The sequence below is a fragment of the Anolis carolinensis genome, unplaced genomic scaffold (assembly GCF_035594765.1).
Source record: "Anolis carolinensis isolate JA03-04 unplaced genomic scaffold, rAnoCar3.1.pri scaffold_9, whole genome shotgun sequence".
In the NCBI taxonomy this organism is placed as follows: domain Eukaryota; kingdom Metazoa; phylum Chordata; class Lepidosauria; order Squamata; family Dactyloidae; genus Anolis; species Anolis carolinensis.
The window spans coordinates 12,989,113-13,016,843 of NW_026943820.1; the positions used below are offsets into that span (position 1 = coordinate 12,989,113).

Below are 27,731 nucleotides of genomic sequence, written 5' to 3' on the forward strand. Positions count from 1 at the left end.
TCAAACTCTGCTTTTAAACGGATGTGGTGGTCACACTCTGGCAGGTGACAGGTAAGTTATGCATGCAAGAGGCAAGACAAGGCAGAGTTGTGCTTAGAGCTTTGCACTTCACCAAGCCAAAGAATGACCTTAGTTGTTTGGTTTTTTTCGTGTGTAAAACCTCTCTGTCCTTCCTAGCTCACTCTACCTGCAATATTTTGGAGGAGAGCAGCTTACGCCTATTGTATAAACATGTTATAAGACTCAGTGTTGTACCTGGGATCTGACTAAACATAGCTCCCTGACGACAGCAGAAACAATTCCTTGCAATGCATTATTAGCCAAGGGTGTCCCCAGACGACCCTGCTAAGTATGAGCGACTGGCGGGAAAGAAATGCGAGGGCTCCTGGGCAGCTGCCAGGAAGCTGATGGAAGCTTTATGACAGCAGTGTTTACATGGAGCCAGTGGCTACGTTTAAGGTGTTACACTCTGTAACATGAATTATAAATGTCATTTCCTAATAGGTTCTATCATACGAACATGGAAAAAAATACTAACACTTTTTGCGGGAGGGACATCCTGCGGCACATTTTGCCATTGTTTTTCTATTAATATCTCATTGAGTCTCAACCAATTCAACATAGTTTGTGGCAGCCACCAAAGCAAAGTTTCTGGAATATGATAACTACTTTCAAAGTACTATGAATACTGCATAATTAAACAGGAAATAACACTTTCAAATCAGGAACAGATTTTTTCAAATTTTGTTATGTAGTGTTATAACACTGCCTCTCGCCACACTCTGGTCCTCCTTACATTACATATTATGAACATCCAGGTGATTTCTATGTCTCGCTGTGAAAGCTAGATAGTGAAGAAATCTAAAAGGAAGAAAACTGAAATGCGATACTGGAGAACTACAGATACCATGAACTGCTAAAGACAGACAAAGGGGTTCTAGAGCAAGTTCTAGAAGTCAGCATGGCTAAACTGAGACTCATACTTTGGCTACATTATGAGAAAAATGTGGTTCATGAAAAAAAAGACTAATTCTCAGAAAGGGAGAAGATGACAACCACATTCCAGATGAATAGATGCAGTGAAGGCTGTGGATGTTAAGGGTGACTTGGAAAGTCCATCATGCATGGGATTGCCATCAATTGGAGTCGACTTGATGAAAGTTAACAGAAATGGTAAGACAAAGGTGGAGTTGGGGGGCAACTTTTTACAAGAACCTTTAAACTACAATTCCCATAATGTTTTTTCACACTCGCCACATAGGAAGGGACTTTTGGGATCTAAAACTGCTTCCCTCCCAAACACATGCTAAATTTTAATATAAAATTTTGCTTTTTGGTATTATAGATATCTGTGCCTCTTGAATTTTAATATAAATCAATCTGGTCTCTTAACAGGAAGGGTTATCGCCAATTAAATATTGAACATAAACAAAACATCAGTGTCAGTAACTTTCAGTTTTTAGTTTTATGCCCCAGTGGAGAAGTCAATTTATTTATAGAACAAATATAGCAGTGTAAGAATTGACAAGCAGTGTAAGAATTGTTTAAAATCAGTTGAGAGGCAACATCATCATAAGGAACACAAACATGGGATATTTAGGTGCAAGAACTCGCAGGAGGAGAAGAACGATCAGCTTGACTTTACGGTTGCTTTTCCACAAAGGACTGTCAGATTGTTCTGAAGAAGAAAAGGAGACACAGTGGATTCACAGACAATGGGCAAAGTTTGGATACTTTCATGAATACTATTTTTATGCTACAGCCACAAAGACCCAAAACCTAATTAGTTCCTGTTAAAAGATGCATTTCAAAAGAAAACAACTGCTGTTTTGCTTTTCCAAAAGTGGGTTTGGTTACTAAGACAAACTCCTAAGACAAAGTCTTACAAACTTCTAATATGTGATGCAATATAGTAAACACCATAGGATCTTGATCCTTGCAACACGATTTTTGTTCCTGGGTTATAAATATCATTTCCTGATTGGTTCTGTCATAAAAACATGCGAAAAGTTTATTAAACTGCCAAAACTTTGACATCCAGCAGTACATTTTGCTCTAGTTTTTCAATGAATAGCTCATAATGTCTCAGCCATAGTTTGTGGCAGCCACAAAAATGACGTTTCTGGAGTAGAACAACTACTTTAAAAGTGCATACTGTACAATTAAACAGGAAATAACATTTTTAAAATCGGGAACAGAATTTTTTTTTCAAATTTTGTTACATAGTGTAATTGGAAATATGGGTCCTAATAGATATTCCAAGGTTTTCTTTAAAAACCATCTGGTGAGGACTTGTTTACAAGGGCAGTTTTCACGCTTAGACTCCAGTTCTCACATAAACAGAGACTGCCCTATTTTGGACATAGCGTGAGATGAAATGGCTCATGGGGGAAAAGGATAATGTTTGGGAAAGTGGAAGGCATGACAGGTGTGTTGGCCCAACCAAGGAAGCCATGGCCTTGAGTCTGCAAGACTGGAACAGAACAGCTGACATTGAGGGATCCTGGAGCTCTTGCATTCATAAAGGCACCATAAGTCAAAGTCAACCTGATGGCAAATAACAAAGAGGTCCAAGAGCAATATTTTTGTTGATTATGAAGCTAAGCTGGAGATCCTCTATGGCACAAAAACAGTTGGCAGAGTCATAGCTCTGCTGTGTGTTTCCCATCCCTAGTTTAGACCAAAGGAGAACTTCTAAGTCCAGCCAAGGAGAAACTGAACAAGTTCCCCATAAAGCAGGGGTCCCCAAACTTTTTAAACAGGGGGCCAGTTCACGATCCTTCAGACTGTTGGTGGCCGGACTATAGTTGGCCACTGAGCAATAATAATTAATAACAATAACAATAATAATAAAGAGGGTTGGAAGAGACCTTTGGGTCATTGAATCCAATCCCCTTCTGCCTTTGTGCACTGAAAGCACAAGCAAAGCATCCCTGGCAGATCGCCACCCAGCCTCAATGTTAATAATAATAATAATAATAATAATAATAATAATAATAATAATAATAATAATAATAATAATAATAATAAAAAATGTGCTGTGCCAAAAGATCTCAGCTGGCATTTGGAAATAATAGACATTAACAAAATTACGATCTGCCAACTGCAAAAGGCCACCCGACTGGGATCTGCGCGCATCATCCGAAAATACATCACACAGTCCTAGACACTTGGGAAGTGTTCGACTTGTGATTTTGTGATATGAAATCCAGCATATCTAACTTGTTTGCTGTTTCATATTTATAATAAAAAAGAGGGTTGGAAGAGACCCTTAGTCCAACCCCCTTCTACCTCTGCGCACCAAAAGCACAAGCAAAGCATCCTTGACAGATGGCCACCCAGCCTCAATGTTAATAATAATAATAATAATAATAATAATAATAATAATAATAATAATAATAAGGGTTGTAAGACAAAAAGAGACCCCTTGGATTATTTAGCCCAACCCCCTTCTGCCCTTGTGCCGTGGGGTCCGGATAAATGGTTTCGATGGGCCACATCTGGCCCCCGGGCCTTAGTTTGGGGACCCCTGCCATAAAGGATACTTTCAACATATGCAATCTTCCCTTTCTGGAGAGAGGGCTTACTATATACCAAAACAACTCTTCGGCACACTTACTACTAGAGTGTGGATATGTTGGACAGTGTCGTCGTTTAATAACTCCACATTGATGTTCTGGAGATCATCGCCGGCTGAGCAGAGAGTCTGAATAAGAGAAGAGAGGTCATGCTTGAATGCTGCAGAGAGGACACACGGCATAACGGTTCATCCTTGTACTCTTCCCCCCACCCCTAAATAATGTTTCTAGACTTTTTCTGAACTAGAGTACAATACCTTCCCATCAGCCAGAGGTATGTTGACAAAGGGGACGGATCTTTCATGGGGCAGAGAGGAGCTCCGTAGAATTGCCGCCCGAGTCTTATCTGAAGTAGACGCACTTTGAGAAAGACCCCTCTGAGGAGCCCTGAGGATGGGAATTTCCAATTTATTTCCAATGAAGTACTAATCCATTCAGTCAGATCTTTTCAACCATGTGCTTATTATTTATCCATATTTTTAACATACAGTGGATCCTTGGAATCCACTATAGTTTGGTTCCAGGACATGCCATGGATCTCAAAACCAAGTCCCATTATATACAGTGCTGTAGTCAAATGCTCTCCCTTATATAAAATGGCAAAACCAAGGTTAGCTTTCCACAAAAAGTAGTGGATGGTTGAATTCATGGGTATAGAATCTGTGGATATGGAGGGCAGACTGCACTGAGATACACTAATAATTTGTCTTTTTAAAATACTTTTCAAGGATCCTCTGAAAATAGTCTATACCATTTTTTGCTCTTACTACAGTAGAGTCTCACTTATCCAACATAAACGGGCCGGCAGAACGTTGGATAAGCGAATATGTTGGATAATAAGGAGAGATTAAGAAAAAGCCTATTAAACATCAAAATAGGTTATGATTTTACAAATTAAGCACCAAAACATCATGTTATACAACAAATTTGATAGAAAAGGTAGTTCAATGCGCAGTATTGTTGTAATTACTGTATTTATGAATTAATGCTATGTAGAATTACTGTATTTACGAATTTAGCACTAAAATATCACGATATATTGAAAACATTGACTACAAAAATGTGTTGGATAATCCAGAATGTTGGATAAGTGAGTGTTGGATAAGTGAGACTCTACTGTACTACCACCACAATCTTTCCTGAGGATCTCAGGGCTCAGATAGATAACTATAGGGAGTTATGGCCTGTCAAATATTCTGGGCCAAAATTATACTGGGTTGCATTGGTCATAAATAGTATTCTAAATTGTGCAAAAAATGAACCAACAAAATCCAAAATTATCTAAGAGCTGAAGTCAGACAAAAAACTTTGCAAATTAATTTACAATATATGGAGACCCATCCATGCTCAAGCCACATATTTTGCACTAAAGTTCTCAGAAATGAGAAAAGTGAAGGAGTTTGCTCTCTCAGTTCAACCAAAGCTGTGGAAAAGTTACCTTTGCGGTTCTTAGTTCTCTTCCACACCTTGTGTAAATTACTTCTCTGGGCTATAGTACATAGAAACCTCAAGCTAGTTTAGATATGGTTGGGAGAAGAGTAGCAAATAGCCATGGTAGTGTGTTTTGAGCTCATGGAAGTTGCCTTGTGTGTGTGTGTGAAACGGACATCACACAAGGAGGCACAGAATGCCTCCTTCTGCAACATCAATAAAAGACATATAATACAAGATTATGCAGCCACTATCTGTATTCAGACTTGTCTCTGAAATGAACTCATCACTCTAGAAGGATTTCCTAAGTAGGTTAATCTCATAGTCTAAGACCTGAGTAGGACTGACCTTTTAGAGCTCAGAGAGTTGAACTTGGAGGCAGACGTTGGCCGTTCCCGTAAAGAAGCAGACCGCTCAATGGTTCTTGATTTTGAAGAGGAGCACACAGAAGAAGACCTGCATTGAGTTCATAAACCAATGGGACAGATTTGAAGCATGTTCTAGTTCATCCTTGCTTCTACACTCCACCTTAACTTTCAAAAAACCAAAATTACGGAGTTCGCAAAACGACCCAAGAACCATACATGGAGACTAGATGGACACAACATCGAACAGGTCTCAAGATTTAAATATCTGGGGGTATTCTTTCACTGCACTGGAAATAGGAAAGTACATGCTGATTACGTAGCGGAGATGGCGCAAAAGAGCTCACACGCTATCCTAAAGTTTCTCAAGACGGGAGGAGGCCACTATATTCCAGCAGCTCTTAAGCTCTTTGAGGCAAAACCAATAGCACAAATGATGTATAGAGCCCAGCTCGGCCCCTACCCAAACTTTGCCCCTCTGGAGCAGGTACAATCAAAATTTTTAAGATCAACGATGCAAGTCCCCAGATGCGTCTCAAACACCATCCTGCGTTTAGAGACAGGCCTTGTGAGAGTGGAGGCGAGAGCATGGATAGCCACTCTCAATTACTGGCTGCATCTGTCTCACTCACCATGTGGCCTTGCTAACTCTGAGAGACAAGTTTCAATCTACATGGAATAAGGTAGTGGCAACAAAAATCGCAACTCTAGGCTTCTCTCAAAAACATCTACTAAGCATGGGATGGGACCAAGCTAAGGTCCACATCAGACAACGGATCCTGGACACAGAACGACAATCTGATTTAGCTTGCTCTCCAGTCTTTAACATTCGTGCAGACAACAGGTATACCATCGCTCCCATGGCTTATTTAACAAACCTGGAGGTGCCTAAACCGGAAGACCCCTGCTCCGGAGAGACTATGCCCTTGTGAGTCTGGCCATATCGAAACAATCGAGCACGTGCTCCTCTGGTGTGTGTTTTATAGAGATATTAGAATCAATTTCATCACTCCTTGGCTTTTAAAATATCCAGGCCACACTGAAAGATACTACACCTCTCTGCTGCTCTCAGACTCCTGTTCTGCAATAACCTATAGTGTCGCCAGGTTCTGTGCAGCAGCAATTTCCATCAGACGGACGATGATTGACCCCGCAGGGCCTGTAGCCAGAGCAATCTGTTATAACTGAAATACTGCAAATGCTCCCTCTATCCCCCTCCAGAGCCTCTTAGTGGATCGATATTTACTGTTAGCTGACCCTGCTAATAGTCTGCTTTTAATTTGTTTTTATTATAACATGTTTTTAACTTGTTCTTTTATTTGACTTCTATGGGAACTGCAATTCCCTTTTTCGGGCACCTGTGCCCATTTCCATATATTCTGGTCATAGACCGTAATAAATTACGGATGATGATGATGATGAACCACTCCACCCATAATGATGAATAGTTAGGGACTGATGGAGTCCTAACCACAATTATCTGGATGGCCAAAAATTCCCTACTTCTGGTCTTTATGAACTATCCTATGAAGCAGAGGCCTACCAATTGGAGGCCCTAAATGCATCCTCAAGCATCACAATCAGAGGAGCCTTCACAGTGATGGCTCCTTCCTAAATTCTCTTTTACCTAAAGGCTCCTTTCTTCTTAGAAAGAAACCAAAATCCTGGCTCCTTTTCAGCCCAAGATAGTGAATGGAGGACCTTCTTGAGAAGTGAACAACTGCCAGGATTGAGGTGAGTTTGGGAGGTCATTGTTGTGGATGAGATTCTGCATCACTGTCTACACCAGTGGTTCTCAACCTGTGGGTCCCCAGGTGTTTTTGGCCTACAACTCTCAGAAGTTCCAAGCAGTTTATCAGCTGTTAGGATTTCTGGGAGTTGAAGGGCAAAACATCTGGGGACCCACAGGTTGAGGACCACTAGTCTACATGTTGTAGCTTTAGGAACCTAAATAAAGTGATTGCTTGATTGATTAACTGATTGGAATGAATGGGAAAGAGCAGGCACACTGAACTAGCCTTACCTGGATACAGTGCTCTGCTTGCCCTTGATGACCGAAGCCAAAGAGGCCAAGGAGTTGGTTTTAAATATCTGCAGAAAAAAATAAGAACATTTCAACATTTTGTTTCTTCTTGTCACACTTCAGCAAGTTCTGAGGATAGGAACTTGGATTAATAGAAAGTCCAAGTTGCAGCATAAAAGCAAATGGACAAAGAAATAAAAACTCGAGGAAACACAATAGTGTAAGACATACACAATCATGACAGGAAAGTGTGAAAAATTTACCAATTATCGATTTTCTTGTTTAAATTATTTTGCAGTTATGTGTTTAACAATTAGCTGTTTATTTGCTGTTAGCTGCACTTCTCCGTGGAAATAAACCAATAATATTCAAAGTATGGGGTTCAACCAATAATTAGGTCCTTTCTCCCATCATAAACTAATGCACCTCATGTAAAAGCATCCAAAGTCTAATCTGTTGGTAGGTACCAATAGAGAAAAGCCTTCATATATCTCAGTCTAAAGCCACAAAGACTTTCAAAGGCTAATACTTTGTAAATAGAGTGATCATGATGCCCAGTTCCAGTTAATAGCCCTAAAGCTATACGTCGTACCTTTTATGGTTTTTGTTTGCTCTTCAAAGGTAGCCCCACAAATAAAGCATTACATCAGTTGGATCCAAATTGTGGAAATATCACTCTTGCTAACTTCAGATTCCACACTGGCCGGGAGTTCCAGATTTAGTCCAAAATAATCTCCCATAAATGTTCCTAACTTTATTCCAATCTGGATTTACCTATCAATCTAGGTTACCATGCCATGGAGACCATCTGGACCTCCAATAAAAGGGAATAGATCAATTAGCATCATCGGAGTGCAATTTTTATTCCTTCAGTGGAGACTAATTTCCATAATGAACATCCTTGACTTCATTTGATGAACCAACTCCACCAAGAGGTCTCGTCTTCCTGGGCTTCAGTCCATTGGCTTCCTCTGATTCCATTAACTCCTGTAGATATCACCCTTAGTCCCATGGAAGATGAAAGTTGTAGTTTAAAAGATTTGAAGAGGGAATTATGTGGAGGATAGGCCATAACCTTTGAATACTTACCTTTTGAGATGTCTTCTTAGCCTGCCTTCCATTTTCCTCTTTCTCGTCTTTGTATTCCACAATGGTGGTGACTTTCACTAGAAGACGCATGTTATAACTTAGGGACATGAACTTTTTTGATGATGTGTCTCAGACACTAAGGTTACCCAAACGTAGTAACACATTGTGTTACCCAAATGGCACTCCAAACATATCTGACCATATGATAATATTATAGCTACAAAAATTGATCAAATCTGACTTGTTTAGCATGTCTAGGCAAGTGAAAACACATGATTTGAAGCCTGATTTCCTTAGGGTAATAATGACAACACTGAACAGATGTTTTGGGTGTTTTTAAGCAAATTCATGCAATCACTGGCACAATGGTTCAGATTTTTAAGATGGTCATAGGGGCCATATTGAAACATTTTCAAGATGGTTGGACGACACTATGGATGCATCAACACCAAAGAATTTTGGTGTTTAGCCTGCAGAAGAGAAGGCTGAGAGGAGACATGATAGCCATGTACAAATACGTGAAGGGAAGTCATAGGGAGGAGGGAGCAAGCTTGTTTTCTGCTGCCCTGCAGACTAGGACACGGAACAATGGCTTCAAACTACAGGAAAGGAGATTCCACCTGAACATCAGGAAGAACTTCCTGACTGTGAGAACTGTTCGACAGTGGAACGTTCTCCCCCGGGCTGTGGTGGAGGCTCCTTCTTTGGAGGCTTTTAAGCAGAGGCTGGATGGCCATCTGTCGGGGTGCTTTGAATGCGATTTCCTGCTTCTTAGCTGGGGGTTGGACTGGATGGCCCATGAGGTCTCTTCCAACTCTACTATTCTATGATTCTATGAATTTATTCCGTTTGACATCACTATGGAGTCCAGGGACTTGTAATTTGGTGAGGCACTACTACCCTTCAGCAGAGAAGCCAAGCACCTTGTATAACTCCATCTCTCATGATTCCATAGTATTGAGCCATGGCAACTAAAGTGGTGTGAAACTGTTGGATTTTTGGTTGTGTGTATATGAAATGTAAATCAAGTGTTTCTGCTGTTTTGCAAGTGTGTGTTTCAGCAATGAAACAGTTAACAGCAGGCCAGTTTGACTGACAGCCTGCTGTGACCTATGAGACATGATTTCCGGCCTTGGAGGTCGGAAATTTCCCTCGGACTAAGGAATGTGCTTTCTTATCTCTTGTTGAACTGTGAGAGACGAGCCGAGCCGAAGAATGCCGGCTTCTAGCGATGGACTTTGCTGTTTGTAAATATCTTTGTAAATATTAAATAAGTGTTTGAACTTCAGAATGCAGATGTCTTTGAGTCTGACTTTGGAGGAATTGGTGAGGGCAGAAGTTCGCCAGTTCGTCAGGGTGCTGGTCTGGAAGCATGATTGATCGATGGATCTGAAGAAACCCACCCACCCTGACCCCCTGGCTGTGCATCATGACAGAAACTGCATAAAGTCTACAGTGGAGATCAGTGGTTCTCAACCTGTGGGTTCCCAGGTGTTTTGGCCTACAACATCTAGAGACCCACAGGTTGAGAACCACTGGTATAGATACATTCTCAGTCAGTCTTCTTAGAGCAGTGGTTCTCAACCTTGGGTCCCCAGATGTTTTTGACCTACAACTCCCAGAAATCCCAGCCAGTTTACCAGCTGTTAGGATTTCTGGGAGTTGAAGGTCACAAACATCTGGGGACCCCAGGTTGAGAACCACTTTCTTAGAGTCTAGAGAAGGATTGTTTTTCTGTCATGTTGACCAAATAAATCTTCAAAGTTCCTTCCAGAGACCAACTTACCTCGCTTGCTGTTTGTCCGCACTGGCTTGGGAGCTGCCAGCTGCCCAACACAGCAGTCGTTCTGTGGCGAGAAAAGAAGCAACATTAGAGCCAGCCCAAAAGATTTTGATGCCTGTGGAAGAAGAACAGATATTCTCTCACCCCATTAATTGGCATAATATCCAAAGCCAGCAAATGCACCTAAAGCAGAAACACTCACAAATGCCTTTTTTCATCCCTGGCCATATAACCCAATAGCAGTAAAGTGGCATAAAGGGAAGGAAGAAACACAGCCGCACCTTTAAGACAAACAATTGTTTATTTTAGCATGAGCTTTTGTGGATATAGAGCTACTTTTTTTAGTAGCAGTAGGAAGAAACTGATAACATTATGAGTTTGTTACCCTTCACACACCCCTTTTCCATCCCATGCACTTTTCTTTTTGTGTCATGCCCTTTTAGGCTTGTAAGCCCAACAGGATCAATTGCCCTGCCTAGAAAATCAAATGATAGTAAAAAGTAGGGCATTGATGCTGTATCTAAATGATATGCAATGGAAGCAGGATTCCCCAGCATCCCTAAAGTATTTCAACAACTCTACCAGATAGATAGATATACTCACCATGTCAAGGTTGGCAGCTACTGTAGCAGCTGCCGCTTCATCATCTTTCAGGTCTAAGAGAAAGAAACAGAAAAAAGTAGTGAAATTGCTGATAACACTATGTAACACAATTCTTGTTCCTGGGTTATAAATGTTTCCTAATTTGTTAATCATAAAAACATGGGGAAAGTTTATTAAACTGCAAAAACTTTGTTTTGGTGATGCAGGACATTTTGCTCTAGTTTTTCAATTCATATCTCATTGAGTCTCAACCAATTCAACATAGTTGTGACAGCCACAAAAATGAGGTTTCTGGAGAAGAACTACTATTTTCAAAGTAAGGACCACACAATTAAATAGGAAATTAATTTCAAACCAGGAACAGATTTTTTCTAATTTTGTTACATAGTGTAATCTGAGACTGGAAGTGCCTTGCACCTTAAAGGAGACACATCCCTGAAAGACAGAAAATAGGTTGATTTCTAAGACTAAGGTCCAGCTGTTTTGGTTCAGAGCTTGGAGGTACGGCTTTTCTGAAGCTTCTATAGTCTCCCAGCCAGCACAACCATTGGGGATTTTGGGAGTTGTAGTCCTATGTTTGAGAGGTGAGGCTACTCTAGAAAAGGGGAGCGAAGGAGACACGGCCACTATCCGAACTTGGCTCTTACGCATCAAATCTTTCCGCCTCATTTTGCGCATGACCACCGGCAACGCCAGCGACTCCACCCGGAAGGCCTTCTCGGCCGTGTGAAGAAGCGAAGCCAGCTCTTTCTTCATCTCTTGAAGGTTTCCCTTGGCTTGGAGGAAGGCAAAGGAGGACACAAAGCAACAAAAGCAGGAAAAGAGAAGTCAAGGAACATGAAATCAAAGCAAAGACACAAGACTGTTTCCAAAAGCAGGAAAGAATTGGGGAAAACTACCTTTTGTGGGGAACTGTGCCTTACAGAAAGCTTTGGAATGCTAGCTTTTTATATAGTCCATCCTGGGGATTGTGGAAGGTGTATTCCAAAAAGTACCCTTTCCCCATCTCTGAAGCTAGAATCCCAAGAAGTAGCAGGATTTTGGCCAATTCGTTTTCCCCAAAACTCACCCTCCTCCAAAGTTTGGGTACAGAATTGTAGCCCCACATTTCGGACTGTGTGTATTTGGGTGAGATCACATCACTCCCCCAAATCTTACCCTGATGGTCGAAATCCTGCAAAAAGAGACTGATTCGGTGGTCCCTCTGCTCCTTGCTCAACAGGCTCCGCTCTGGTCCCATTCCGGAGTCACTGCTGTGCTTCTTCGCCTCGTCCAGATGCTTCTTGACCTCCATGACCAGGTTGCAAATTAAGTCCACCAGAAAATAAAAATACACAGAGCTCGCCAGAAATTAAGAATCAGTGTAAAGTGGGGATGAATTATGGCAAATCCTAAAACCCACTGAGGACCAGGGGATTTGGATCGGAAGGAGCCCTTTTATATGGAGAAGCTACAATCAGGCTTTGGAACCAGCTGGGTTGAGGATTCCTTAAAAGAATCAAATCCTTCCAGGTGTTTTCTTTCTTGGATGACTTACCCTTTCCTTCAATGTGCTCAAGTAAGTTTTTGTAGGTCTTTCCTTCCCCATAATCCAGGTTTGTGTGTAAAGGAGTCCCACAGCTGAGTGGAGGCTACAATTGGGGTCACCCAAATCCCAATCTCATACTCTAACCAGGACATCACCCTGTTCGTCCTTATGGCAAAGGTGGACAACATCCAACTCTTTGCTGGGATTAGAACTTCTATTTTTAGCCTGAACAAACCTGTGGGAAGATGGGGGTTGCAGTCCAAGATCTGGAGGGCTGTAATTCATCCAGCTCTGCTGTAGGTTATCTTCAAAATTACTGAAAGAATATTGTTGTCACACTTGCAGATCTCTGAATATAGAGATGTGAGCTTGGTCGTGGTGTTCAGAAGAGATCCTTGGTCTTAGAATTGGGACTGGTTCCAAGAAGTCTGTGGTTCTCAACCTGTGGGACTCCAGATGTTTTGGCCTTCAACTCCCAGAAATCCTAACAGCTGGTAAACTGGCTGGGATTTCTGGGAGTTGTAGTCCAAAACATCTGAGGATCCACAGGTTGAGAACCACTACAGTAAGTAGACCTCAAAGGTCAAGGAAAGCGATAAAACAGATTCTATAAGCCTGAAGTTTGCCTACCCATGTTACCTTCCATTGTTCTCCAGACATATACAAAGAGTCTGTGCTTTCAGAATATTCTTCTGGTTCAGCACTTCTGAATATGGAGATAGAGTACGGACTGTAGAGGCTTAATCTCTCATATTTCAAGCTGGTTGTTAAAATGCATGGGATACCTGCATTTTGTGGGTGATGGAGAGAGAAAATAGTATTTTCCAGGTGAAGAAAGGGTGCAAAAAAAGCAATTTGTAATGAGATGATCTCCTTAAAGGGGCTGGTCTGTTTGGTTCTTTTTAAAATGGAGAGGTTTACCAAAGGCTATGAGGTCTGGATGCAGTACTACTGTGAGCATTAGGAATATAAGAAGTGTTGTAGTCTGTTTAAAAATCTCCAGAGATGGAGAGTCCACTACCCATTTCACGTCACTGCTGAACAGCTTTTGCATTAAGACAATTCCTCCAAATGTTGAGGTGGAATCTCTCTTCTTGTCAACTGGATCCACTGGTTTGTGGCCTTGTTTCTGGAGGAACAGAAAACAATCTGGCTCCATCTTCTACATTAGTGGTTCTCAACCTGTGGGTCCCCAGATGTTTTTGCCTTCAACTTCCAGAAATCCTAACAGCTGGTAAACTGGCTGGGGTTTCTGGGAGTTGTAGGCCAAAAACCCCAGGTTGAGAACCACTGTTCTACATGATGTCCTTTCAGATATTGAAAGAGGTCTATTGTGACAGTTTTCTCTAAGCTAAACACTCCAAACTCCTTTCATCATTTCTCATCAGGATTGATTTTCAGACCTTTGATCATCTTAAGTCAACCTTCTTTGGACATGTTCCTGAAAGGAATATTCAGATCAAAGGGAGCTTTGACTTGCAATATCTATTTTCTTGCCTTCTACAGGAACTCTAAAACCCACCAAATGGAAACACCTGCAAAAGACATATGCTTTGAAGATTGCTGAGCCGAGGTTGGTATTGAATACTACAAGTTGATGCCTGCTTACAGTTATTTTGTTTCTTAATTTCTATGATATACTTCGGGCTTATAGATTTTAGTATTGCCATCATTAAACAGCAAAGTCAAAAAGCCTTGCAAAGATGGGCTAGCAGACCTGGGTCAGCTGTGAGCTATTTATGGGTCTCCAAATGGAGCTGGAACATCAATACCCATCAGCCTAAGACAACATTGCCAATGGTGAGGGATAATGGGAATAGTAGTTCTCTCAAGAATCCCAAAAGTTGCTCTTCCAATGCAGAATCTAGTTTCCAAAGGAATTGCATTGCTCTTGGTCAGTATTGATGACATCACAAGACTAGAAGTTTTCTCTGATTGCCTACAAAAAGGCTTACATCCCAATTGCTTCTGGGAGCATAAATCACACTAATCTCTTCATAACTCAGTGAGGAAAGAGGCTTTTCCTCCCTTTTCACTATCTTGGGGGCAAATAGCATGTTATTGTTTCCTGATGATCCCTAAAGAGTTCCTTCCAGATGGTCCCTATATGCACAACAACATCCCTACAAACACATATTCCCATTTGTTCCCCACTGACACAACTACAAGTCATGATAGTTGCATTGTCTAAAGATTTCATACCACCAAACGAGTTCCAACAGCTTATTTATTTATTGAAGTAGTAAGTACATTGAAAAAGTCATCCATGTACAGTAGTGGGGAGCACCTGTAGGAAACACAAACCTACCAGCATGCATCACAACGTTCAATTTGCTTTATTATTCAAGGACTTACATAAAACAAAACCAAATAAAATGGAACAACTCAGTAGAAAAAAAAACCTCCTTCCTTCAAGTATCTTAGGTTGGTGTCCCCAAATAAACATTTGGGAAGAAGGTCCACTAATATCACCTCCAAGATAGGCTTTTGAGCCTTACATCAAGCCCAACCAGGTAACACTTTCGCTCAACTACAGTACATACAAGTGTAGTAAACTGACTGTATTACATGTCTTTCTCCAATGAAGAAAAAGTGCCCTGTACAGTCCCTCTTGCAGTATCAGAAATCAAAAGGCACTATAATAAGATGTTATAGAAAATGCAACAAAAGGTAGGGGCGGTCTCCTTGACATCAAAGTAAACTATGGATCTCATTTTTTGAAGAGACATAAAGGAAGGAGGAAAGAACCATAACTTTTAAACACCCCCTGCAAAAAAACATTATTTAGAAACATGTAAACCTTGAATTTTCCTTTTTTTTTGTCAGGAACACTGGGCATAAACACAAGGTAAATATAAAACCCATTGGTTTATTAAGATTACAAATACTCTCCTTCCCACCCACCCTTTTCGAACTTATGAAAAAATCTTCAACTTACAAAAATATTTTAAAAATATATCGGAACTACCACAATTGGAGCACTACATATTCAGTAATGGCAGCCTCTCCCAAGCAGCGAGCCTAAAGATTTGAGGAGAAAAGTGCATTTATTTCGAGATCTGCCTTTTGACTGCAACATTCCAAGAATGGAAGTTACTACAGCGTTGCTTAGTTAGGTTACTATAGCTGAGATTTTGCTCTGCTTCCGCTACTCAATGCTTAAGAAATCATGCCAAATAACAAAGTACCGTCAAGTTGCATCTTCTGTACATTCAGGGTCGTGCATTCCCATATTTGTATCCCTATGTAGTAGTGTGAAGATTGTAGCATTAAAAACACAAATATAAAAGGCTGAAACCTATTAGTATTCCCAATTAAGGTAAACCCATTGATATCCATTGTTGAATGGTAAAGCAAGGTTTTTATAAACTCTATTGAGTCTACTCTAGTTGGGTCTAAATGGTTTGATCCTACTTCTTTCATGTGATATCTGATAATATGCATATTCATAATTAATGCCATGAATTTAGTTCAGAAACCTATAATGCAGTTCTCCCATCTCTATTTAGAAGTGAGTACAATGTGTTTAGTAGTGGATCTAAATTTGTAGATCAGTGGTTCTCAACCTGTGGATCCCCAGATGTTTTAGCCTTCAACTCCCAGCAATCCTAACAGCTGGCAAACTGGCTGGGATTTCTGGGAATTGTAGGCGAAAACACGTGGGGACCCTCAGGTTGAGAACCACTGTTGTAGAGGATTGTAATCCTATGTAAATAACGTGATCAATAATATCCAACCAAACGGACCAAACTACTTTCATTCATCTTAAATCTATTCCGGGGAACTTCGGTCAAATATCCAGTCAGAGGTATTTATATGTCTGTGAGTGCATTCACATTGTGATATTATACTAATTTGATCCCACTTTAGTTCTAGGATTTGTAGTTTGGGATGACAAATTGGCACTCCCTTGAATTATAGAGCCAGAGCTTTCGAGCAGAGAATTCAACATAAATGGTACCAAAATTGTATGAAAGCGCTACAATTGTATAGTCTGAATATATACCCTTGATGAGAAAATATCTATCCTTTCGCCATACCATGAAACTAATTTCAAGATGGCAACATTCCCAGCACCTCATCGCTTAATCCAGTTCGTTTAGCCATGGGAAAAGCGCACCATCTTGTCCTGTGTTTTGTTTCTATGTATCGCAATTCGACATCATGGGCAGAGCTCGCAGTGTTTAACGCTGTGCTTATCGCATCAAAGGGACTGAAAGCTGAAGACTCACAATAAATAATCATTCAAGATTGTATTAGAATATACCCTAGAGCCTTCCAAAAAATTAGCAACGCGCAATAATATTACATAGCAATCCCTCAGTTGTTTAAAACGACAGCCCTGAAAGTTATATAAGAGAACAATTACAATTTGGACCCCTTTCTGCCGCTGAGTATCCCCTATCCATTTAAGTGCAGTTTACTTTCCTTTGATTCGAAGCCAGGCATGGGCAAACTTTGGCCCTCCAGGTGTTTTGGACTGCAACTCCCACCATTCCTAACAGCCTCAGGCCCCTTCCTTTTCCCCCTCAGCCGCTTAAGTGGCTGAGGGGGAAAAGGAAAGGGCCTGAGGCTGTTAGGAATGGTGGGAGTTGCAGTCCAAAACACCTGGAGAGCCAAAGTTTGCCCATGCCTGTTCTAAGCCCATTCTTATTATTTGTAAGCAAATACCAATTAAGGAATGTTAGCAGTTTGTCATACAGTGAAATGCTCTTCCATTATGGTACAACGGGATTTGAATGCACAGCGAGAAAAGTCCAGCTTTGCTAAGCTACTCGAGATCTCATTCCAAAAAAGTAGTACCATACGAGTAGAAAAATGTCAAGTAACACAACACATTTCTAATTACATCCCTCCTACACCTCTTTCTTGTTTCTATTTCCCTATCATTGTCTATGATTCTTTGTTCATTCTTGTAAACGGAAAATAAATCGGCATTCTTTTATTGTCTCCAAGCAAAGATCCTGATGCTTGCTGGTTTAGTGACAAAAGCCTCCACCATTTGTTGGGATGTCAAAGCACAATTTTGGCCATTGGTTCAATCAAGAATATCTGTGACGTTGAAGGCTTTCATGGCCAGAATCACAGGGTTGTTGTGTGTTTTCCAGGCTGTATGGGCATGTTCCAGAAGTATTCTCTCCTGACATTTTGCCCACATCTATGGCAGGCATCCTCACAACCTCTGAGGATGCCTGACATAGATGTGGGCGAAATATCAGGAGAGAATACTTCTGGAGCATGGCCATACAGCCTGGAAAACACACTACTCACCAATATCTGTGACCTTCCAGAAGTTGCTGGACTACAGCTCCCATTTCACAAAGCTCACTGGAGATGGAGTACACCAACATCTGGAGAGTCAGAGCTCCCTCCACCCTTTTAATCCTGAAACATAAAATTGGAATCCAGTTTTCTTATTAAGAGATTAGCCAAGACTATTATGATATCATCTGCAAACAAGTTAACTATTGGTGCATCTACATTGCAGAATGAATGCAGTTTGACACTACTTTAATTGCCATGGCACAGTGCTATGGGATGCTGTGAGTTGTAGTTTGGTGTGGCATCAACACTCTTGAGCAGGGAAGCCTAAAAATCATGTAAAACTACAACTCTCAGGCTTCCATAGCATTGAGCCATGGCAGTTAAAGTGGCATCAAATGGCATTCACTCTACCGTGTAGATGCAACCCATGACTATAGTCTACTTATTGACTTAATTGATGCAAAGTGAGGCACACATGTAAATCCAATTGATTCAATGGGGTTACTTTAATCTAGACTCATAATGGGATTTGGGCCGTCGTTTCTGATGGCGGTGTAGCATAGCGCCCTAATGTATTAGTTTGAAACCATGGGGCACACTTTACAACCACTTCTCCCAAATTCTCTTAACAGACGTCAGTGGAAGTCGCACAAGAACATACAAAAATCATACACTGCCCCAGATAATAGAACTCTACAATTTTTCAAAAACAGAATAGCTAGAAAGGGGATGCTTTGCTAATTTATTTCTTTTTTTTTCCGCCCACAGTTTTTAATCACACTGAGTTTCCATTATTGGTCAAGTCCAATTTTGGCTTCTTATCTAAGACCAAAATCAAGTGTCATAACATCATATTTTCTAGTAGTAACTGCTACCAAATTCTTATCTTGTCAGGGCAGCCAGCAATGCAATTTCTGTTATTTCTGGTCAAGGCACAAAATTGTACTCTTTTTGAAAAGTCCACTTTTTTCATTTCCATTCCTTTCCATAATATTAAAGTATACTCGGTTTTTCTACAGGAGACATTTGGGCTGGGTGCACTCAAAAGCTCATAGCCGGGCTGCAGTGATTCTGTTGTGGGTTTCCTTAAAGAGGATAAAAAAAACAATGTATTTCCCCCCTAATCACAGCTTTTGTTTTACTTTCCAGAGTCACAGATTCTGGGAAAGAAAGAAAGAAAAAGTCTTTGTTTTGCTTAAGAGTATTCTTCCAGGAACTTTATGTGGAAGTCTTTCACTTTCTCCAACAATATTTTTAGCTTCTCTACTGGAGGCAGAATAGTCATCCTGAAGAAGAAAAGAAAAAAATTGCAATAAAGTATATGAGGATTGTCATCTAACGTCCAGTACAGGTTGACCAAAGAGTTGTATTAGAGGACCTATAGATTCCTTGAAAGGTGCTATCTCATATATATATATATATATATATATATCTGTGTGTGTGTTTTCCCTACTTTCCTGGTGACACTTTCCAGGGAAAGTGAGGGGGCTAATGCATTAGAGTTTGCTCACCTAAAGTGGTAAGTTCCTTCTCTTTGGCCAAATCCACTCCCTGGAACAACACAGATGCCCGTTTCTTCCAGAAGTTTCATACAGTAGAACATGTCAGGTGCCATTTTATGAATCTGCAAAGAGAAAATAATATTGTAAATTGAACTGACAAGGCACCGTCTCAGGCACGGCTGGTGGGGACGAGGGAGAGGGCCTTCTCGGTGGTGGCTCCCCGGCTCTGGAATGCCCTTCCTAGAGAGATTAGGCAAGCCCCCACTTTACTTTCGTTCCGGAAAGAGCTGAAAACCTGGTGGTTTAAGTAGATTTTTGAATAGAGTTCCTTAGACCTGCCAGCTATGCCCTCGCTTAGCTCTTTATCCACCCTTGCCCACTGTGTATTGAAATACCTGGAACATTTAGCACTTTATAGTTGGCCACTCCAATGCCAAATCCTGGCCACTGTATATGGATTTATTGAGTCCTGGTATTAGGTTTCAAATGTATGATTATCTGTTGTATGATTATCTGTTTTATGCACTTTGTTATGTTTAAAATGTTTTAATTGTATGTTTTAACTGACTGTATGTTTCCTGATATGCTGGAAACCGCTCTGAGTCCCTTGAGGAGATAGGGAGGTATATAAATAAAGTTGTTGTTGTTGTTGTTATTAAGAGGGTTCCATGTTACTTCTTATAAGCAAATCACACCTACAATTGTTTCTGAACATTGAATGAATGTATCAGATTGCCAGAGGGCCTTCACAACATTTGAATTTATCTTACTTCCTCAGCAGATCATCAAGTCCTTTTCAGATGTCTCATGGGGCAAATATATATACACACACACCTACATGTATATATATGAAAGGAATAAATGTACCACATATACTTGAATATAAACTGACCCGAATATAAACCGAGGTACCGAATTTTACCAGAAAATAACTGGGAAAACATTGACTCGGGTATAAGCCGAGAGTGGTAAATTTCAGAAATAAAAATAGATAATAAGAAAATTACATTGAGGCCTCAGTAGGTTAAATGTTTTTGAATATTTACATAAAACGAATTTAAGATAAGACTGTCCAACTCTGATTAATTCCTTATTCTCAACTTCTTCAATGTCAATGTGCTTATGTATCCTTTTAATAATAATAGAGTAAAATAATAAATGTAATAATGTTAATAAATGCAGTAAATAAATGTAATAATAAATAGAGTAAAATAATAAATGTAACAATAATCACATCAGACTGAAATAATAAATGTATTAATAATAAAAAGTAGAGTAAAATGTAATAGTAACTATAATAACAGAGTAAAATAATAAATGTAATAATACCAATAATAATAGAGAAAAATATACTCAAGTATAAACCGACCTGAATATAAGCCAACCAGGACCCTTGCACGAGTATAAGCTGAGGGGAGCTTGTTCAGTCCTAAAAGAGGGCTGAAAAACTCGGCTTATACTTGAGTATATATGGTATATCTGAGGGAAAGGGAAAGGCTTTATATATAGGTTTGGAAATATAAGTTGAGATATTTATTTGTTAATGTTCAAATAAATAGAAGTAATCTATTTGTGGGATATAAGGTAGAAGACAAAATACTAAATACTAAAGATGCAAGTTTAAAATTAGCCATTAAAAACTGTCTGGGAAGCAAGAAATCCACTTTCAAAATCAATTTATGTATATATGTTTGTAGTTTAGACTTATATTTAATTAGAGGTGTATGTTGTGTAGTTTGATATGTAATGGCTGTTAGGTATATCTGTGTTTATGTATGCCTAAGTAATGTTTTATTTGAGGCAGAAAGTTCTTTCAAATGAAATTGCTTACAATTTTTCAAAATGGGGGAATACAACTGGAATGGATTTGCAAATGGAAACATTTTGAGCTTAGTTCTGTTGTAGGAAACTAAACTCCCCTGCTCTCCAGTTGCACCATTGTGTACTTCCCATCCTTTCTGAACTACAGTTTAAATGGGATTTTGGATTATGGGTGTTGGAGTTATAGGAGAAAAAAACACAGATCCCATAAGACGTGCTTACTTCCGCCTAAACCAGGAGAGTTGCTCTGAATAAATTAAAGGAAGGCTCACCTTGGCTGCCTCGATAGCCTTGGAAGGAATAAATATCCGGGGGAAAGCGTACATGGCTCCTTGGAGCGGGTTGCAATGAATCCCTGGGACTTGGTTGAACATGTCTTCCGTCAGCTTGGCCTTTTTGGCAAGGTTGTTCAGAACGGACTCCTTCTCCTGTTTTCAGGGAACAAAGAAAATGAGCATCACCCAGGATGGAAATCAATATACTGCATGAATACCTTCTGACTGACTTAATAAAGCAGGGACAAATTCCAACTAATCTTCAGTTATTTTTCAGCTGCATTTAAAACGTCCTGGTTTCTTTTCCAACTTTCTGCCTTTGTCCTCGGCTGACCTCAATGGCTGCAATCTGAGTTCAAAGTGCAAAAGTGGTTTGCACTCAAGCCCCATCTACACTGCTAGATAATACAGGTTCATTATCATCATCACCATCACAATACATTTATTACCCGCCTCTCTACGCTGCCAGATAATGCAGGTTCATCATCATCATCATCATCATCATCACTACAACAACACATTTATTACCTGCCTCACTACCCTGGCAGATAATGCAGAATCATAATAATCATCATCGCCATCATCATCACAACTACAACAAATTTATTGAAGATATCTTCCCTGCCTTGCAAGGAATTTCTTTTTAAAAAATTTACATTAGGATTTCTGCATATGACATGGAGGGGGGAGAGATAGCTGGTAATTTGGCTTTGAACATGTGTTGAATTTGAGCGATGATAGAGTATGTTATACTTATTTAGCACAAGTTGTCATTTGAATACAGATCTAGACACATCCCATTATTTTTGAATGTATATTTTCTGATTGTAAATTAGATTGTTTGTGTCAAATAATTAATAAAATCATTTCAAAAAGAAAAATATATATTACCCGCCTCTCTACCCTAATGGATAATGCAGAATCATCATCATCATCATCATCATCATCATCATCATCATCATCATCATCATCATCATCATCACAACAATACATTTATTACCGGCCTCTCTATACTGCCAGATAATGCAGAATCAACATCATCATCATCATCATCATCATCATCATAACAACAACAACACATTTATTACCCGCCTCTCTACCCTGCCAGATAATGTAGAATCACCATCATCACCATCACCATCATTATCACAACAATACATTTATTACCCGCCTCTCTACACTGCCAGATAATGCAGGTTCATCATCATCACAACAACATTTATTACCTGCTTCTCTATCCTGCCAGATAATGAAGATTAATCATCATCATCATCATCACAAAACCATTTATTACCCGCTTCTCTATCCTGCCAGATAATGATTAATCATCATCATCATCACAACAACATTTATTGCCCGCTTCTCTATCCTGCCAGATAATGAAGATTAATCATCATCATCATCATCATCACAACAACATTTATTACCCGCCCCCCTACACTACTAGATAATGCAGGTTCATCTTCATCACCATCATCATCACAACACCAACAACATTTGTTACCAGCCTATCTTTGTGGCTCGAGACACGTTACAACATTGTTAAAACAAAGCAATCAAACACTATTAAAATACATTGTACTACATTATATGAGTCTACACTGTTATATAACACAGTTAAGCTATGGCAGTTGGGGCCTCAGTTAACACATGAAGGATGCTGCCTTTTCCAGCAGAAACAAACCACAGCTGCCCCTCTCATTTGTGTATTCTTTCTCATAAATAACAATATTAATAATTGATATCAAGTGGCCACAGTTTTAATCTGATAAATACATTAGAGGCTATGTACTTGTATTATTTTTGTGGAGCTCCTTCCTTTGCAGCTTGCAGTGTTTTCACAGAGCTCACATTTTCTTTGGAGGAGAAATAATTTCCTTTTGGAAGAATCATTAATAAATGCAAAGGGACATTTCACATCACATCTAGTTTGCCTCAAAGGATGTTTCAACAAAAAAACAAGTCATCCTCCAGAACTCACTGCAGATCTGGGCCCAAATATCCAAAAATGTTGCAGAAAAGGTGATATCTTCGGATGCGTCAAGTGTCTGCTTGATTCAGTTTAGTGCACATCTATCTTAGGGTTGCCAAGTGAGATAAGGAACAGAGCTCCTATGCATTGTGTTCTGTGTAAGGCTGCATCTATATTATGGAATCAATGCAGTTCTTTGACTCACCTTAATGAACTGTGCATAGGATTCCTCCGCAGGGACAGGGGGGTTCACAACAATGTCCATGGCGGCTTGACCCGAAACCGGAGGACAGAGGCGGACGGACAGAAGCTTCACAAGTTGCCCTTTGATATCCGGGTGCAAGTTCACCACCTCCATGTAGCCCCCTCTGTAACCACACCTGTGATAACGGGAAAGCGGAGAGGAAAACACAAAGGGGAGCAAAGGGATAAAAAGAACTACAGTCAGACTCTTGGGGTGGTGGTCAAGCAGCCAACTCACTATGCACCAAAGATAGGTAATGAACCACAACTCTCTATACTTGTCAGTTGTAACAAACGACAACTCCCATGAGATCCCATTAATATGGGCAATGATCATGGATAATGGGAACTGTAGTTAGAAGGAAAGAGGACTATAATCCAGCCAGTAAATCAATACTTGTTTTTATACATATAAAAGTCAAAGGGCCCCCAGGTGGCACAGTGTGTTAAACCACTGAGCTGCTGAACTTGCAGACCAAAAAGTCACAGGTTCGAATCCAGAGAGTGGAATGAGCGCTTGCTGTTAGGCCCAGCTTCTGCCAACCTAGCAGTTCGAAAACATGCAAATGTGAGTAGATCAATAGGTGGGAAGATAACAGCGCTCCATGCAGTCATGCTGGCCACATGACCTGGAGGTGTCTACGGACAACGCCGGCTCTTCAGCTTAAAAATAGAGGTGAGCACCAACCCCCAGAGTTGGACACGACTGGACTTAATGTCAGGGGAAACCTTTACCTTTACCTTAAAAGTCAAAGTGTATGCTTCTTTGTCTGTCTGCCTGTACACAAGAAAAGATGTTGCTAGGTGAGGTGGCCCTTTGTAGTTCCAGTGGATTGGCTGTTACTAGGTGAAGGGGCCTTTTTACTAGGGGCTGCGGTGGTGCAATGGGTTAAATCCTTGTGCTGCTGACCTGAAGGTTGGCAGTCCAAATCTGCAGGACTGGGTGAGCTCCTGCTGTGAGCTCTAGCTTCTGCCAATCTAGCAGTTCGAAAACATGCAAATGTGCTGGCCACACAACCAGGAGGTGAAAAGGCAGGCTCCTTGGCTTGGAAATAGAGAAGAGCACTTCCCCCAGAACCAGAGATGAGCACTGCCTCCAGAGTTAGAAATAAAAGGAGAAGCCTTTGCCTTTGTCTATGGTATGTATGTGTGTACTTGTCATTGTAACAAGGCATTTAATGTTTCCCTGTGTTTGTTTATATACTGTAATTGGCTCCATATCCCCTTGGGGAGAAGGGTGGAATATAATTATTATTATTACTAGCTGTGCCCGGCCACGCGTTGCTGTGGCGAAGTCTGGTGGTATGGGAAATAAAGTATTGAGGAATTGGTGGTAGTTAAGGTCAAGGGTAAAGGTTTTCCCCTGACGTTAAGTCCAGTAGTGTCTGACTCTGGGGATTGGTGCTCATCTCAATTTCTAAGCCGAAGAGCCGGCGTTGTCCGTAGACTCCTCCAAGGTCATGTGGGATGACTGCATGGAGCAGCGTTACCTTCCCGCTGGAGCAGTACCTATTGATGCACTCACATTTGCTTGTTTTTGAACTTCTGGGTTGGCAGAAGCTGGGGCTAACAGTGGGGGCTCTCTCCGCTCCCCCAATTCAAACCTGTCGCCTTTCGGTCCAGAAGTTCAGCAGCTCAGCGCTTTAACATGTTGCGCCATCAGGGGATATTATTTCCTAAAGGTTGTGAATATACAATATTTCTGATTGGTTTTTTTCTTCTGTTGGAGGCAAGTATGAATGCTGTAATTAGGAAAAATGATTAGGATGTAATGGCCTTGCAGCTTTAAAGCCTGGCTGTTTCCTCCCTGAGTGAATTTTTTGTTGGGAGGTGTTAACTGGCCCTGATTCTTTCCTGTTTGGAATTCCCTTGTTTTCAGAGTGGTGCTGTTTGCGATATTTTATGTGCTTCTACTGTCTGTGGCCCTGAGAAAACAGAAGATTTGCCAGACTTTGATGATGGGAATACTTTGTTGGGAGGTGTTAGCTGGCCCTGATTGTTTCCTGTGTGGAATTCCCCTGTTTATTTACTGTCCTGGTTTTAGAGATTATATTGTTCTGCATTATTCTATCCCAGTAATTATTTCATATTAAAGTAGAATCTCACTTATCCAACATTCACTTATACAATGTTCAGGATTATCCAACGCAGTCTGCCTTTTCATAATCAATGTTTTCGTAGTCAGTGTTTTAAATTCATTGTGATATTTTAGTGGTAAATTTGTAAATACAGTACAGTAGAGTCTCACTTATCCAACATAAACGGGCTGGCAGAATATTGGATAAGCGAATATGTTGGATAATAAGGAGGCATTAAGGAAAAGCCTATTAAACATCAAATTAGGTTATGATTTTACAAATGAAGCACCAAAATATCATGTTAGACAACAAATTTGGCAGAAAAAGTAGTTCAATACACAGTAATGCTATGTAGTAATTACTGTATTTATGAATTTAGCACCAAAATATCACGATATATTGAAAACATTGACTACAAAAATGCATTGGATAATCCAGAACATTGGATAAGCGAGTGTTGGATATGTTATGATTGAGCCTCATGGCTCTGTTACTGACAGACGTGGGCGTAAGACTCCTCGAGAGTCAGATACTCTCGAGGAGCGAGAGAGAAAAAGACTGCGAGACATATTTGCAGCACCATCTGACGAGGAGTCTTTCGAAGGGTTTACGGAGAGAATGGAGGAGGGGCTGGTTAGCTCGGAGGAGGATGAGATGGATTGGACTCGGGTAAGGGAGGAAGTGGGTGCCACTGGCCATGATGGGACAGAAGATGAATGGGGACCTTCAGGATTAGACCCATGGCTTAGCTGGAGGGATGGGACGGGATCCACAGCTGGAGATGCTGTTGGGCGTAGTCAGAGGTGTTCCAGCTCTGACGAGGAAAGTGATGAGGAAACGCCCGGGTTAAGGAGGACAGCTGACAGTGATGAAGATTTGTAACTGGCATAAAATGGGGCTTGGGAGCAATTGCAAATTGCGTTGGGCAAGGTAATCTGGGCAAACGCTTGGGATCCGTGTGTGTGTGGGACGCTTCCCTGAAGACTTGTGTGCTTTCCTGTGCTGTGACGTAAGTTGATTGGAATCCAGGGTCAGACGGCGGGAGGGATTGTGTGGGCATTTGTTTGTGCAAACCTGTGCTTACTCTTATTAGCTTGACCTTCCGTCGTCTTCTTGACGGACGCCATCTCCTGCTTTGAGAACTCGGACTGAACTGACCACGGCTTGTCTTCCCCCCTTCTTGGATTTGGAAAAACTACAAACGTCTGCTTCTGGCTTTGATCTACGGAACGGAACTGGTCTACTCAACTGCTACAATCCTTGGCTGATTTACTCGTGTTGGAGATCTTGTTTGCTGTGTGTGTGGGGGAGCGACGCAAGTTACTCTAAGCACAGTGTTGGCAGCAGAGAGGAATCTGCTGCCAATTAGTTGCATTCTTTGTATCTTTTGTTCCTTGGCTTTCGTTTCGTTTATACCCAGGCTGAAGCAAGCAGTTTGTTTTTACCCGGATTAAACTCCGGTTTAATCCGGTTTATCTTTTGAACATTTACTTTTGCCCCTTTTTGCTCCTAAAGGCAAAAACTGCCTGGCCCTTGTGTTTTACGGGCATTTTTGAGTTCTGTAATCTAATAAACTCTGTTACTTTGAATCTTGTGGCGTTCTGTCCTTGACAGATTGCCCAACGCCCATAAAAAGTTTATTGCAGCAATAAACCCGTCAGGAAGACGATGGATGAGTTAAGGGCCAAAGTAGACCAATTGCAAACGGCTTTTACCGTTAGCCAAACAGCTCAGGCTGTAAAAGGACATGTTTTGACTCCTGAACGCTTTGACGGAACCAGGTGCAAGTTGCCAACCTTTTTGGCACAAGTGGAGCTTTATTTTTCTCAGCTCAGTGCTCATGCTTTTCCTACAGACACTAGCAAGGTGGCCTTTATTTTGAGTTTGTTGACCGGTCCCGCAGGACAATGGGCCACTAATTTAATTTTGGGAAATGACCCAGTCAAGGACAATTTGAATAATTTCAAAAAGTTGTTAACTGATACTTTTGGGGATCCTCTCCGCACGGAGAACGCTGGGTGGGCTCTGTATCGGTTGAAACAGGGAAAGGGGACTGTTTTGGATTACTTAAATAAGTTTAACCTGTATCGCCACCAGCTGGATTGGGGGGAAAATGCATTCATGCTTTTATTTACTGCCGGGTTAAGTGATATGCTCCAGGATGAATTAGCACGC

The 27,731-nt window shown here is 40.8% G+C and overlaps 2 protein-coding genes and 1 non-coding gene across 3 annotated transcripts in view; all 3 read right to left on the bottom strand.

Annotated features, from left to right (window-relative positions):
- Positions 1 to 730: 730 nt before the first annotated feature.
- Positions 731 to 12,339, bottom strand: LOC100558745 (borealin-2). Its single transcript, XM_008113910.3, has 10 exons — positions 12,031 to 12,339; positions 11,520 to 11,648; positions 10,873 to 10,925; positions 10,273 to 10,333; positions 8,487 to 8,563; positions 7,398 to 7,465; positions 5,358 to 5,465; positions 3,836 to 3,965; positions 3,620 to 3,706; positions 731 to 1,678 (listed from the first exon to the last, which is right to left on the bottom strand). The coding sequence occupies exons 1-10, from the start codon at positions 12,164 to 12,166 to the stop codon at positions 1,631 to 1,633; spliced, it is 897 nt and encodes a 298-aa protein (XP_008112117.2). The 5' UTR covers positions 12,167 to 12,339; the 3' UTR covers positions 731 to 1,630.
- A 2,270-nt stretch (positions 12,340 to 14,609) lies between these two features.
- Positions 14,610 to 27,731, bottom strand: part of gpt2 (glutamic--pyruvic transaminase 2) — a 41,837-nt gene continuing 28,715 nt past the window's right edge. The window contains exons 8-11 of the mRNA XM_003222929.4: positions 23,441 to 23,615; positions 21,261 to 21,416; positions 19,177 to 19,289; positions 14,610 to 18,951 (exon numbers count right to left, since the gene is read on the bottom strand). Of these exons, the coding sequence (XP_003222977.1) occupies positions 18,861 to 18,951; positions 19,177 to 19,289; positions 21,261 to 21,416; positions 23,441 to 23,615 (535 nt within the window). The 3' untranslated portion in view covers positions 14,610 to 18,860. The remainder of the gene's footprint in view (positions 18,952 to 19,176; positions 19,290 to 21,260; positions 21,417 to 23,440; positions 23,616 to 27,731) is intronic.
- On the bottom strand, positions 17,162 to 17,239 carry mir5392 (microRNA mir-5392). Its single transcript, NR_129810.1, has one exon. It is a non-coding gene; the product is annotated as a microRNA mir-5392 (primary transcript).

Coding starts and splice junctions, on each gene's coding strand:
- LOC100558745 (XM_008113910.3), bottom strand. CDS start 12,166: ATGGAGGTCAAGAAGCATCTGGACGAGGCGAAGAAGCACAGCAGTGAC. Junction 8,564..10,272: donor GCGGACAAACAGCAAGCGAG/GTAAGTTGGTCT, acceptor TGCGTCTTCTAG/TGAAAGTCACCACCATTGTG. Junction 3,707..3,835: donor TACCTCTGGCTGATGGGAAG/GTATTGTACTCT, acceptor TCTCTTATTCAG/ACTCTCTGCTCAGCCGGCGA.